Raw genomic sequence first — 15,210 nt, forward strand, 5'->3', positions numbered from 1 at the left:
CTGTAGAGCACTTTTCCAAAAATAAAGATGTAATTTCATTCAAGTCCAGGTAGTGTTTCAGCTAGTAGAAGTCATATTTAAAAAGATAAATGAACCATTATAGATAAATCAGGACAAGAGTCAGACATCATGTCGGAACACATGTGCACTTTATTGGGATTGTTTCAGTCAGTGTACAGGTTGGCCCCACCGGTCTGGCACCCCATGTAACCCCATCACTTCGAGACCCCTTGCCCCACCACCCCGGGGATGAAACCTCCAAACAGGGGGAAGAAGAGGTCACGACTGGGTTTTGCATAACAAAAACAAAAAAATTAACAGGACCAAGATATTTTTAAGGCTGAAAGTACAAAAAACCCAGACATAATTTACATACAAGCGATACTACAACCATGTTTAAGTATGCGCCAACCACTGGGCAGCCTTCACAGAGGCGAATACGTGTCTGAACAATGCAGTTAACATTTGGAATCATGTATCTGAACAATGCAGTTAACAAACATTTGGAATGACTCAAAGAAAAAACAAAATGTACATTTTTTTAAGTCCCCAGATGCAACTGCAGAACCCTGGGGTGCTTTTTTAAACCTAGCCAAAAACATTACTGTATCCTTCATCGTTCCAGTTTTTTAAAATCCTGAGTCAAGCGCCAAAAATAACTGAAGCCATGCCAATGAGTTGGTCATCTAGGCTCTGCGCCTGAGTGTGTATGAGAAATGTGTGGTGTGGTTGTTTTGCACAGAGCTGAAGTTGTTGGGCGTTTGGTTGGGGAGGGGGAGGAGGAACAGTCTGTTTAGAAGCATTTGCGGTGGACGATGGAGGGGCCGGACTCATCGTACTCCTGCTTGCTGATCCACATCTGCTGGAAGGTGGACAGGGAGGCCAGGATGGAGCCTCCGATCCAGACAGAGTATTTACGCTCAGGTGGGGCAATGATCTGCAGGAGACAACAAAAAAAAGCATTAGATACCAGAGCATTTTGTTCAAATTACCTTCAAACCAGTCAGACAAAATGCCACTCTGCTGGCTCCATAGCATGTCAGCTCACCTTAATCTTCATGGTGGATGGGGCCAGGGCTGTGATCTCCTTCTGCATCCTGTCAGCGATGCCAGGGTACATGGTGGTACCTCCAGACAGCACAGTGTTGGCATACAGGTCCTTACGGATGTCGACGTCACACTTCATGATGCTGTTGTAGGTGGTCTCATGGATTCCGCAGGACTCCATACCTGAGAGCAAATGTGAAAGACTTGTTAGAAAATTGTGAAGTGATGGCAACCATAAGAGTTCAGTATGTTTCAGTGAGTGTTGCAAGTTTAGCTCAAGTAAAGAACCTACCGAGGAAGGATGGCTGGAAGAGGGCCTCTGGGCAACGGAACCTCTCATTGCCGATGGTGATGACCTGTCCGTCAGGCAGCTCATAGCTCTTCTCCAGGGAGGAGGAGGAGGCAGCAGTGCCCATCTCCTGCTCGAAGTCCAGGGCGACATAGCACAGCTTCTCCTTGATGTCACGCACGATTTCCCTCTCGGCTGTGGTGGTGAAGGAGTAGCCACGCTCTGTCAGGATCTTCATGAGGTAGTCTGTGAGGTCGCGGCCGGCCAAGTCCAGACGCAGGATGGCGTGGGGCAGGGCATAGCCCTCATAGATGGGCACTGTGTGGGTCACACCATCACCGGAGTCCATGACGATACCAGTGGTACGACCAGAGGCATACAGGGACAGCACAGCCTGGATGGCAACGTACATGGCAGGGGTGTTGAAGGTCTCGAACATGATCTGCAAGAAAAAAATAAAAAAATAAAATTAGTTTTAAGTCACAGCATGAGTCTAACTTTTGTGGCCACTGCACTCGCTACATGCACTACAGTGAGGCTGAGATTCAAGTTAGTAGAACACAGGTGCAGAAAGTCAACATCCCTTCACACTTGTGCATGTCAGATGTTGCAACAGGTGCTGAGCTATTGATTCAGCTAAGACACAAGTGCAGATAAAAAGGCACACAGTCAAGAGACCTGTTGATGATAGATCATCTTATAGGAGAGAAGCCCTGGAGGAAAGGGAGGAATGAGCAAGTGAGAGTGGAATGGAGAAGGAGACTTGGAAGGAAATGAGGCAACTAGAACTGCCAATACTCCATTATGCTGTCTGTTTAAAATAGATATGCTCTAAACTCTGCATGTGAATGAGGAGGGTGTGTACCTGGGTCATCTTCTCCCTGTTGGCTTTGGGGTTCAGGGGGGCCTCTGTGAGCAGGACAGGGTGCTCCTCAGGGGCAACTCTCAGCTCGTTGTAGAAGGTGTGATGCCAAATCTTCTCCATGTCATCCCAGTTGGTCACAATACCGTGCTCGATGGGGTACTTCAGGGTCAGGATACCTCTCTTGCTCTGGGCCTCATCACCAACGTAGCTGTCCTTCTGGCCCATACCCACCATCACACCCTGAACACCACATGAAAGAGATTGTTTAGTAAATATGATTCTGCACCCAAACGTTCAGCCAAATCTAGCTACAGGCAATATAATTAAGGGCAGAAATTACAATGTCATAATGTGTAGTTTATATTTTGATCATTGAAAACTAATGCCATTTTAAACTGGCGCTTGAGAAATTATATTAGACCTGAGTATTTATTAAAAATAAAAATCAAATATTTAAGTCATAATCTCACCTGATGCCTGGGGCGACCGACGATGGAGGGGAAGACAGCACGAGGGGCGTCGTCTCCGGCGAAACCGGCTTTGCACATACCGGATCCGTTGTCAACAACCAGTGCGGCGATTTCATCTTCCATGGCTGAACTGTTAAGAGGGGGGAAAGATCCGTTAAACACTCGAGTCTCACATCCACCTCCCTCCCCACCTCCGCCCGCTGTACACTCTGAGATCTCACTTCCTGTTAAACTCAGCCGCAGTTCACGAGGCTGGCCGCTGGGTGGAGCTCGTGCCCCACATTCCGACCAAAGCCAGACAAAAGGAAGTGGCGCTGCATTCTGTTATTACCATATAAGGACATGGTTCGGTTTTGAGCAGCTTTGCGGCTACCGGCGCCATGGCGCGCGGCCAGATAACGGTACAGCACATGAAGAAAAAAGGAACATTCGACACCGTCAGACCCGCGACCACTCCCTCCACCTCGCCACACTGCGACTCCTTCCGTCGCCACCTCCCATTGTTGCCCAGTCGCACTGGTTTTTATGCCGAACGAAAGCTTCAATATCACTGCGTCATCGCCCTCAACCGTTTCATTCATTAACGTTACCCACCGGCCGTCTGACACGCCACTTCCATTTCTCCCTGTTCAACTATTGTCAGAAACCTCAGCCGCCCCCACCCCAAAATTTTAAATACTGGACTCTAGCTTTACAAGAAATAAAAGTTGCATAATGAAGTCATACGTTGGCTTAATGGGCCACAAGTCCTTGACTGATGCTCCATTTCCTGAAAGCCACGCCTTTACTCAGGCTGGATCATCTGTCATCCGCAGTTTCCCCCTTTCCTTGTGTGCGAGTTAAAGACATGACTCACGGCAAGGCAGGACTTTACTATTAACTAATAAATGATTTTGGCAGGGCCTCCTTTTCTTTGCCATTTCTATATTAGAGGACATCTCATAAATGCAAATTATTCAGATGAAAAGGCGATATTTAACACGCCCTTGTTATACAAGAAATGTGCAAAAGTGTCCGAGGAGAAAAAAAAAAAAAAAAAAAAAATCCTGATTAAAACCGACACTGATGCAAGTCTGAAGGGCGGTGTTAGCATGGCGTGGCTAGGCTAATGTGCTAAAGTAGGTCACACCCCGCCGCATCGGGCGCACAAAGGGAGCAGCCGGGATCCAGACGACCTCGACTCAAAAGCCTCTTTCAGTCTAACCTGCTGGGTGAGATATATTAGCCAACATCGATGGCAACAAATGTTGCACAATTACACGATGGCAAACCCAGTTTTACAGAGACTGTCAACTGATCAATTATAATTTACATAAGCCGGCAACATCCAAAGGCACCTGTCGCAAAGTAACGGTGCCTGATCACTATTGATGCACACATTTAAAACAAGCAAACTCCCTTTTATAATTACTACCGTTTTCAAAATCAATAAGTTAATTTAGCAGTTAAGTGGTGAATGGCAGGACAAAGAACCTCGTGGTCTCTGCCATATTTCCATTTCAAAAATTACAAATTTCAGACAGCAGCATCAAAAACAAAAAAAACAAATCAATTCATTGTTTACTTGCTAATATTACCCAACAATTGGAAATATGCAAAAACAGTTTCAGTTTTCTTACCTTTGGGTGGGGGGCTTTTCGCTTTAAGGGAACCGGTTTCAGGCAAATGATATCCCGCACAAGCTGCGTGTAACGGCGCTCAGAGTGAATCTGCTAGCTGTGGGCGCCGGCTTTATATACTCCGCCAGTTGCCCGGCTCTAGCCATAAAAGGTAAACTTTCGGAATGGCGCCCTCTGATTGGTCCGGCGTCATTCACTGGGGCACGTCGCGTGCACACTGTGGTGCACTGGGCGCTCGCGATTTGAGGGAGAGAGAGAGAGAGGGAGGCGATAATAGCAAAGGATTGGAGAAAATAAAAGGGAAGGGATTGATGTTGTGAGGCCTAGTAAGCTTAATCTCCTCATGTACTGCTTTATATACCTCTTTAATGATGTCTAAACTTTCACATGTGTGAAGATATCTCTTCTACACCTGCTCCGAGCAGTTGATCACAAACTAATATGATAATTGACAGAGCTTTGCACCGAGGACTCCTCCCTGTGAGGGCTGCAAAGGCCTGGGACATGTTCTCCGAAGGCTGTGCTCACTCACTGCTCTTCTCCCAAGATAAACCTGACTCTGTTTCGGTATTTCAGACATTACAGAGGACGGCGGTGGCGATGCCGGTGTCGGTGTCGCTGTCCACTGTTGCTGAAAGCCCCGGGCTGTGAGCTCAGTGGGCCTCGCAGCCGCTGCATCACCAGGTCAAACACATGACATACATAACACACACACACACACACACACAGAGCATGCTGGAGCTGCCCTGCCACAAGCCGGGGAATGACCACTTATGTAGGCCACCCCTTCCCCATACTGCTCGCTGATAATGTTCATTTTGATCAAGTGTTCATGCTTTGTGGCTACATGGTCTTGGCCTCCTCCTGAATATCCTGTCACTGACTGCCTGCTCTCTCTCTCTCTCTCTCTCTCTTGCTCTGCCTGTAGTACAATGGTTTGACAAAGGTGTGTCGTCTACAGAAAGAACAGGATCAGTTTGCATTCTGCGTGCAGTGCACAAAATGTGTAACTTACACAGAAATCCCTAAAATGGGGAAGGTACCATAGGGGCTTTCAGTTGCCGTCTCAACTGCCCCTCAGTCATGTCGAAAAACACCTTGGCTATTGTTTGTCTTTTGCACGCATGAAGCAGGAAGTGCCAAGATGCCTCCCTCTATCAGACACACCATCCTCTCATGTTCACCTTTATTAATTGAATGCCAGACACACACCACTCTGCGTTCCACTTCCTGATCATTACCATAAGAGTGGAAATTTCAGGGGCTTTCACCCTCTGCTTCATTCACGTCCTGACTAATGAGGCCCACGTGACACCATCTCAGACTTACATTTTTTGGCGAGCCATGGGCCTACAGGCTGATACAATGTCCACCTCTGATTCACAGCCATGTTAAGGCTCCACACACACTCAGACCACACTCAATAATTATGCCGCCCCGCTTGTGTGCGCTTCTCTCTTCTTCTCTTCAACCCTCCTCTCTCTCTCTCCTCTTTCCTCCATCTTCACCTTCATTTAAAAACAATCTGGCTCGCTCTTTTGTTAATTTTGTGCTCCTTAACGGTGAGCGTACTTGCTAGAGGAACGACTGAGCGTCCTCAGTGCCATTTAAAGCTGTGGCCACCGAGACAAATTCTTCTCTTCCTCTTTCACCACTTCCTCTTCCTCTCCCAGTTGCATCAACTCCTATGTGTCTTTCTGCCCTGTCTTCTCCTCCTTGCGTTGATTCCTGTTGTTAACATGACTTTAAATCGAGATTACTGTCGTCCTCACATGGTTCATATGACTCATATGAATTAGCTGCAGTTGGGTGCATGGACAGCATGAAAAAAGCAGTCCTCGAATGTGCAGGAAGATTGTGTTGGCTCAGCTGGCAGATTCAGGAGGGTTAATCAGGACGTTTCATTCTGCAAGGTTTCATTCTAGCCCTGTTCCTAGACTTAAATAACTATTTGATAAAAGTGAGCAATAAGAGCTAGAACTATCAGTTTACTACCTGACAGTCTCATATAGACGCTGCCGGAGGCTTTTACAGATGGAAGAAAGAGCGTTCGAGGTGATCAAAGGTCTACTGAGCCCACTTATTGATTTACAGGCCTCAAACCTCATCATTCAACGGGCGCAATGTAGTTTTTTGAAGAAGAAATTCAAACACAGACTTAAAATCCCTACAATAGTAATGAGGCAACAATACAAACTCAGAAATATTTATCTTCTTCCATGACTGAATAAACAAGCTGCTTTAAGGGTCAAATCACAATCCTTTCTCTGTCTCCGTCTGACCTATCCGTTCATTTATTCTCGTCATAAAGTTGCGTTTCTGTGATTAGGAAATGTAAAAAAAAAAAGAAAAAAAAGAAGCTGAAGTGAACTGCGTGTTGACGCTGTAAAGGGCGCAAACAGGGATTGGCTGAGAAATGTTTTATCTGGCCTGAAGGGAGTGCCCCTCCATATCACAGTGTGTGTTATAGCTATACGACTGCACATACTTTACATGACTGACTCATTGTTCCGGCCCAGCCCACTGTGATTCAGGTGAAAAACATTTGATAGCATGATGTACTACTTCTTATTACATCCTGGATAGAGAGTGACACTGGAGCTCAAGTGTCAGTCAGTTTAGGTAAGCAGGACTTTGGACATGCATTTGCTTATGAACCACTGGTGGTAAGTGAGAGGTCTCTGGTTAAGTGGCATGTTGTCAACACTCCTCACTGGGAATTCCTACGATCCAAGTGCTTGGAATACTGTCCCAGGAAGACTCTTCTCATGTGTCATAACAGTGTGTGTGTGTCTGTGTTTACAGCGCGGGTGCCAGTGAAATGCAGCCTCCCTGAACCTAGACCTCGCTGCCAAGTTGCCTAGCGCAATAGAGCCACCTAATGAATATTTCGGAGGGTTTTTCATCCAGACAAGAGTTTATACACAGGCACTTGAGGTGTTGTGTATAATGACTGTTACTATGAGTCGTGGTTATCTAAATAGACCACTTGTCAAACTAAGTGACACTTTAAAGAGAGCAACAAGTGGAAGCTCAGGGCTTAAACCGGTCATTTAGAGTTATGGAGCTCCTGCAAATAACTGTAATTTAGTTGTTAAAGTCATGTGCCCTAAGGTAAAAACACTGTTACTGTATTATGTACAGGCTGTGTATATTTATATATGTATATGCATATATATATATATAAAAAGTGTTCAGTGGCTTGACCAAGCGGCCTCTGGTGGAAGCCAACGTGGGGCTGGGGGGAGTCAGTTGTCACAAAGGTTTTCAGCCAGGTGAATTGTTCAGCTGCCTTTCAATGCTTGTTGTTACCGCTCACCTTTTCTCTGTGTGGTATACAAGAGGCCGAGGGCTCAACCTGGAATATCATCACCCACACATGTCAGTGGCACAGTGACATGGACCTAATGCAGTTGAAATCCACAGTGCTCTGACAGTATGACTCACCTATAGCGTCCATTGCACTTGAAGGCCATGCAGCACAACAACTTTTGTTGTTGAGGCAACTTTTTGTGGACCTTATTACCTTATATGGCCTTATTTAAAATATTCATCTTCATTGTATGTCCCCAAGAATGCCACTTTGAAAGGTGCCAGGACTGTGCAAGTGTTCTTAACCTGCGGTTATCAGCTTCTTATTCCCTGGGGCTAAGAGGTTCGGAGATAGCCCTGGGCTAAGTGCAGTGTGAAAAGCCCTACACTGGCACAATCCCGGCACATTTCACAAGAGCTTTTTTATACTGCACTCAGCTCAGGGCTTAGAACCTCCTACTCCCAGGCTAAGGGAGCGGTTAGCCCACTTTGGAATGGGCCAGGATTGTGCCAAAGAAAATCAACTATGCACAGAGCTAAAATGTGCCAGTGTGAAACAGGGCTAGAGTAAACAGAGTAGTCACATTACATCCTTAAATGTTAATATAGCTGCATGGCTAAACAGCCATTTAACCCAGGGCTAGTAAAAGTGCAATGTGAATCATGTAGCCCTGAGTGTAGGTTTACCCTGGGCTAACAATGAACGTATGAAAAGGGGCTAAATTATCCCAGGGTCATCTCTAAGCCTCAGGATAACAATATGTGTTGTGACGTGGGCTAACCCAGTCTTTCACCTCTGGAGCAAAGTTAACCCCAAGTCTGCATTTTCTGACAGACATTTAAAAGCAAAGTAGTAGTAAAAATAAGACCAATACCCAGTCTAGTCTGTAGAAATAATGTGTTGCAGGAGGCAGATGCCGTTAGCTTAGCTTTTCTTAGCAAAGCACAGAGAGACTGTAAACAGATGGAAACAAGTAGCCTAGTCACATCCTAAGGCATCAAAATCAACCTATCAACAGGTCTTAAGGCCACAAACTAATATAATGTGACTTCACTTGTTGATTTTTTTATGTATTTTTTTTTTTTTTTTTTTACAGAAAACTGTGTACTGAACTATTTCTTGGATACTGCCTGGCAATCAACAGAGACACACAGGTTCAGTAGTGAACCTCAATGTTGCTGACTTTACGAGGCAGAATTTATTACAATGGGACGGAGCCAAACTAGCTGTTTCCCCCCGTTTCAGTCTGTATGCCAAGCTGAGCTAACCTGCTGCTGGCTGTAGCTACATATTTACTGTAAGCACATCACATGGGTATCAAGGTCTTCATCTAGCTCTCTGTAAGAATGAAATGTCTCAAAATGTTGAACTATTTCAATGAAGGAATATGTAGTTGTGAAGTCATCTGTCCAGCTGAAGTACATTACAACTATCCTTTATTACACCATTAGGAGCACTTGCACTTATTGCTTTTTTCAAACATCAATACTGCCATGTGATAAGTCAATCAGTAACCCACTGACCACTGCAGCACATGTGTTCATGTGTTAGACTCAAAGGTCAAAGAAAACGACAACATCTAATCATAACCAAATGTTATCTTTGATGACAGTGCAAGTATGTATATGAGTAATCTATAGCTCAGTGATAAGCTTCATAAGGATATATGATCAGAGTGATCATTCAGTGATTACTCAACTACACAAATTAGATTTATAGTTTAGTGACATCAACATGCACACACGACCTTTTAAAGTATCCCCGTGTGTGTCTTTGAGCGTGCGTATGTTTCTCTGTGGACTCCCTGTTTACCAGTGAATTAAAGCTGTTGTGACACCCGCGTGTGACGTCATTAGCTCAGGTTTTTTTCTTCAAATAAGGTAACCAGCCATCCAGCCAGTAGCATCGCAGAACAAACAGTCTGTTCTGCTGCGTTCGCCACTCCCTGCGTTGCTAAACCCATCCCACCACCGCTTCCTGTTCCTCTAATGAGCTGAGATGCCGCAAGTTTCTCTTCACTTGCGACCTAAGAAGGCCATCACTGACGAATTCACCCCCAACACCTCCCCTTCTCTTCCCTGTATCTACATTGTTGGTGTCTCCTCGTCTTCCTCTTCTGCTGCTCTTTAAAATGGGGAATTTGATATTTGGTACTCATGGCACTGGCTAGCTGAGGCCATAAACAAGGGCATTCTGGTGTGTATGTGGGTGTGTGTTTGCGGGGGAGGGGAGCACAACCATGAAAGGCCTTTTGCTAATGGCTGAAGCTGGCCATAGGGGGTGGACATGAATACTATATCTATTATCCTCACAAACACACACACACACACACACACACACACACACACACACACACAGTCACAGTTAAACATCTGCTGCCTGGAATCTAACTCCAACTAGACTGCAAGGCTGCAGCTCAATACAAAAAACATTAGTCGCAATTAGCCTTGAGTGAGGCTGAAAGCTAAGGCCTCGAAATGTGGACATCAAGAGAGGGGTAGAAAAACAATGACGATGAGATGAGAGCCAGAGATAAAACCCTCAAATGGCATCTGAGTGGAGCGAAGATGTAGTCAGAGAGAGAAGAGGAAGATGATGGGAAGTATGTAATGTCATACTGGAAATGCATCTCTTGTGTCACCCGCAGGAGTTTCATTCTTGCTTCATTTGACTCTTTGTATGTGTGTGTAAAAGTGTAACTTACAGCCAGGAAGTTTGAAGGAGTAGTTAAACTTTTTGTAAAGTACACCAATTCGCTTTATGCTGAGTGTTTCCCGAGAAGATTGCAACTGCTTTCATGTGTGTCTGTTAGAATTAAAGCAGCTGATCAGCGAAGCACAAAGATCGTTGACAACAGCTAGGTTGGGTCTGGGAAAAGGTGAAATTTCCATCCACTACCACCACTAAAACAGTATACATTATATGTCATGTCAAGTCATTATCCATAGCTGCTTATCCCTTTCCATGGGGTCGCAGGGTGTTGCTGCTGGACACTTCGACATGCAGCTACAGCCGCCCTTACGTTATATGTTGTTCATTTAATCTTCAAAAAAACATATGAAAATAACAATACATTTTTTTTGGGAGGATGTTTTTTGGATGAATATTCTGTGGCCAGTGCCTTCCCCACAGTCTCTGCAATAAGAAATAGCCCAGGACATAATCCTTAAACAACTTTTTGCTCATGTTCTCAGTCATTATGCTAAGCTAATTAGCTGTGGGCTGAAGCCTTATATTTGACTAATACATCTAAAAGATAAAGTTCTGAAAATTGCCAGTGTTACTATGCAAAGGGCAATATAAATGATTTAAGATTTTGTTACAGTTGTACAGGGCCAGGCGAGGTGTTTCCTTGTTTTTAGTCTAAATGCTAAGCTAAGCTGCTGTGGTCTGTAGCATTCTGTTCCAAAAACATTTCTAAAAGGAAAACTGAAAACAGTCTCACTTTGAGATGTTTCTAGTGTTACGATGCAAATAGTTGCACCAGAAAGCAAATGAGCATACTTCACCACGAGGTGAACTTTTACTTTAAAATGCAGACTATTTAGTTTTGGATGCAGGGATAAGCTTTGTCTGTCGGCGGGACACCCCTTCTTTCTCTCTCCTTTCCTCAGTCTTCTATTCCCCAGTCTTGCTAAGCAGGCATGTCCATCCTCTCCTCTTTCATGACATGTTGCCTCTCTTTCTTTCTCTCTGCTCTTTGCAGCCTGTTGAAAAGTGACTGGCTGACCAATTGTTTGCCATCTGTGACTGGTCATAGTTTCAGAGAGGGAAGCCCTATTCACCGTCCTCCCCTCACCCCCTTCCTGCCTCACCCCCTCCTTCCTCTTTGCACTCCCCTAAGCCAATAGATTGGTCGACTGCAGCGTCATTGATCCGTGGGTCGCCGTGGTGACAGTCTGACTCCAAGGCACGGGCCAGTCACCAGCTGTGTGTGTGTGTGTGTTGTGCCTGCCAGCTGGCCTATTCGTGCTCCGATTGGATTAGCTTCCCATTTACGGCCCAAATGGATCCTTAACTCCAACCCCCACTTCTTCACACACACACACACACACACACACACACACACACACACACACACACACACACACACACACAGAGTTAACTGGCCACACCTAGCCCTCACCAGTATATCTGCATTCATCAAACTTCACACAATTTTAACAAATCATTTACACCTCTCTTTTTTGGTCCCCAGACGAGTTCATATGGCGTCGGCATCAGATAACCACACACATGTGGTTGCGAGGATGCAAACACATTTTACCTACAGGCTCGGCACTTACTTTTTTTTTTTAAATCTGTGTCACAGCTTGTGTTGGGCTCACTCCAGCCACTGGCACAGAGCTCCAAAAACAAATGTAATTTGTTTAGCGCTGGCTGCACACAAATGTCAAACGTCTTCTGCTAACAATCGATCAAAGTCTAAAGCTGGTTCTCGCCACTCTGTGTGATTAATAAAGGTAAATCTGATCATCTGATCAAGAGCTGGAAGTGTATAACCCAGTTTTCAGACTTAATTGTCAAACAAGGAGCTTCTCTGTGGTCGGACTGATGTAATAACCACATGCAGCGCCTGAGGCTGGATGTTGTTTTTTTCTGGTCTCGTGAACACACACCAGGCCCTCTGTCCTCCACTTCTTCTTCTCTTCCCCTTCCTGTGCACCCACCTCACTTCCTCCCGCTGATCTGTCCTCTCATTGGCTCAGCGTAACGTCTGAGGTGCCTTTTAAGGTTTTGTTCAGGTGACGTGCACACGGGGGACTTTGACAGCCTCCATCGCCTTCACCATGAATGGAGAAAAGTCTGAGCTGAGAGCAGCACATCGTGAGATCCTGATGCATGCAAAGACAGAATTGCATATTCGATCACACACTCTTAGGTCACAGTCAGAAAAACTTTGCAGCACACATGTGACTTGGGAGATGGGAGTGACACATGAAAGAAATCTTCGAGCTCAGAAGAGTGACAGACTTATCTATCTCTTTATCTAATTCTCCCACTGACGCACACACGCTCCTTATTGACCCCCTGCATGGTGTCGAACCCAGGGAGGCTTATCTATCCTCTGCCATCTGTCTCTGTCTGGTGGGAGGGCTCCTCCCCTCAGATTGGTTCGTTTCACAAGCTGCCAGCCTCCCGATTGGCTCGCTTGGGGGGGATTTTGAGCCTCACGGACTGGTCCCGGCCCTGCTTTTACTTCCTGATCTTCCTTATTCCAATGGCCGCCCCCTCAGCTGTAGCCCAAGTGCACTGAGAGAGGTCAGCCACCTACACACACGCCCATGCACTTTGGTCTGCAGTCCTTGGCAGTCAGCTCTGTTTGGACGTCGCTTATATAACATTACAGCCCTTCGTGCCGACTGCCTGCTTTGTCAATAATTTCCTCATTTTCTTCATATCTCTGTATCATTCTCTTCCTGCCACTGTCTTTCTTCTTATTCTGATGAACATCAGACATTTGCCAAATCATACCTCTGTCTACATCCTCCTCTCCTCTCTGTCTACATCTTCCTCTCCTCTCCTCTCGTCTCCTCTCCTCTCTGTCTACATCTTCCTCTCCTCTCCTCTCGTCTCCTCTCCTCTCTGTCTACATCTTCCTCTCCTCTCCTCTCTGTCTACATCTTCCTCTCCTCTCCTCTCCTCTCCCCTGCATAGAAACCGAGAGCCCACCCCTCTCCATTTGCCACCTAAAAAAACAACTCCAATGCGGCGCTGCAGCATGCACCCAGTGCCCCTGAAATGCTGAGTAAAGTTTGCATGCGTTGCTTTGCTTTGTTGTATTGTAGCACCTCTTTTTTGTTTCAAGCCAGCCAGCAGGTTTGTGTGTGTGTGTGTGCGTGCGTGTGCTCGTGGGCTATATTGTTTTGTATGGTGCGATGCAGTTCATTTCTGTTTGCAGTTCCCACCCTCCTCATCTCTCTCACACTCGCCGTTTGAATGAGCTGCCTGCTCTGCGCCGATTGGCTGTCGGCGGCTGCCATATAAGGGCATAGGCCAGCAGCAGAGGCAGGAAGTGTGGTAAAGAGGAAGTGGGGAGCCGGCTCTCGGAGACCGGCAGCAGAGAATGTGCAGCCTATGGAGGATTCGTGAGACACTGCCACACCTTTCCCTTCAATTCTTTCTCAGTCTTTTCTCTTCAGTTTACAACATGTCATCTCTTCATTTTTCCTGACATATTCTCTTGTCTCCTTTCTCATTCATCACCCTCTCTTTTCTCGCTCTTTTCCCCCCTCCTCCTCATTGAGCATCCTTTCCTAGCTAGCACAGTCGAGAACATGTGCCGAGCCAGTCGCTCCTGTCTGTTACCTGCTGAATTTATAAGTGTGCTCGGAGTGTGTGACTGGAAGCCTCGTAATTGCCCGTGGCAGCAATCTTTCAGCTTAGTGCAGCACACTGGCCTCACTTTACAGCCAAGGGCCGGTCAAAGTCCACTTGGAGCTATGCAGCAGCGGCACATGTTGCTTTTGTGCAGCAGACTGTTATATGAGTACAGCATGATGTAATGTGTCAAAGCGTGACTTTGTGGGGGGGGGGGGGGGTGGCTGGATTTATGATTAAAAAAATGCATGTACTGGATGTTTCACAAGTAGATTCCATTAGCTTACTTAATTTGACCACTACATTGCACATTATATGCCTGCAGAGGGTGAAGAGGTGGGTTCCTTTGTGTTGAAAAGAGTCAGCTGAAGGGGATCAGGGGAGGTGTCCTGATCCCTCCTGGACGCCCTAAGGTGTTCCAGGCACGTCCAGCCGTGAGGGGACAATGGAGAGAGCCACTGGAGAGAAACATCTGGCCTGTAAATGCCTTGGGGATCCATGGCTCTGGAGAAGGAGCTGCCACGCTTAGTCAGCTGCCACCACAAACAAGGCCAGAATAGGTGGTGGAAGTTGGATGGATGAGTCAAGTATGGAAAGAGTTATGAAACAGCATATAGACTTTTGCAGAGGGGAATACATTTACAGAAAGTATAACAGAACAGTTAAAGGAGTGGTTCGATTCATTCGTTTAAATAAATATGTTGCTGCTTTCTTGTTGAGACATATTCTGCTGATTTTTCAGGTTCATAATTTGGTTTTGGGTTACTACTGTTTTAGTGCTCAGAAATCACATTGATCTTCTCTAATGTCCACTGCAGCGGCCCTGTATCTCCTCCGCCTGAGTTGCTCTGTATTGGCCCCTGTCTCTTTACAGCCCCGTCTCCTGAATACCCAGTCTGCTGTGATTGGTCAGCGCGCACACGCCTGAGCCAGCCGACACTGTTTTCAGCTTCCAGTTCACTTCTACCAAGAATTTAGACTTGAATTATGTAAATGTATGACACGACTTTGGGCTTTTTAACTTTAAAGACCTTTGACATGCACAAAATCATATGCAGAAGTTGATACCACTTCCATGTTTGTATGTTGAATATGAGGTTAGAAGCAGCAGACAGTTAGTTGAGCTTATTTTAGCAGAGCACCAGGACAGTAATTGGGGACACATGGCAAACTCATAATGACAACAAGACTCCTTTACAGCATGGGTGAATTTTGTTACCGTTCCATTTCATGCTAAGCTAAGCTAACCAGCTGCTAGCTATAGCTTCATGTGCAGACATGAGATT

The 15,210-nt window shown here is 45.8% G+C and overlaps 1 protein-coding gene across 1 annotated transcript; it reads right to left on the reverse strand.

Annotated features, from left to right (window-relative positions):
- Positions 1-127: 127 nt before the first annotated feature.
- On the reverse strand, positions 128-4,446 carry actb2 (actin, beta 2). The gene is made up of 6 exons (XM_037087864.1): positions 4,291-4,446; positions 2,672-2,801; positions 2,202-2,441; positions 1,340-1,778; positions 1,049-1,230; positions 128-937 (listed from the first exon to the last, which is right to left on the reverse strand). Exons 2-6 carry the CDS (start codon positions 2,792-2,794, stop codon positions 794-796), a joined length of 1,128 nt encoding a protein of 375 aa, XP_036943759.1. The 5' UTR covers positions 2,795-2,801; positions 4,291-4,446; the 3' UTR covers positions 128-793.
- Between the last annotated feature and the right edge of the window lie 10,764 nt (positions 4,447-15,210).

This window comes from Acanthopagrus latus, chromosome 23 (assembly GCF_904848185.1).
Source record: "Acanthopagrus latus isolate v.2019 chromosome 23, fAcaLat1.1, whole genome shotgun sequence".
NCBI classification, from domain to species: Eukaryota; Metazoa; Chordata; class Actinopteri; order Spariformes; family Sparidae; genus Acanthopagrus; species Acanthopagrus latus.

Bases quoted from the DNA above. Each gene is read 5' to 3' on its own strand.
- actb2 (XM_037087864.1), bottom strand. From the start codon at position 2,794: ATGGAAGATGAAATCGCCGCACTGGTTGTTGACAACGGATCCGGTATG. The intron at 1,779-2,201 runs GTACACACCCTC...TTTTTCTTGCAG, and splicing joins ACAGGGAGAAGATGACCCAG to ATCATGTTCGAGACCTTCAA. The intron at 938-1,048 runs GTGAGCTGACAT...TGTCTCCTGCAG, and splicing joins CATCCACCATGAAGATTAAG to ATCATTGCCCCACCTGAGCG.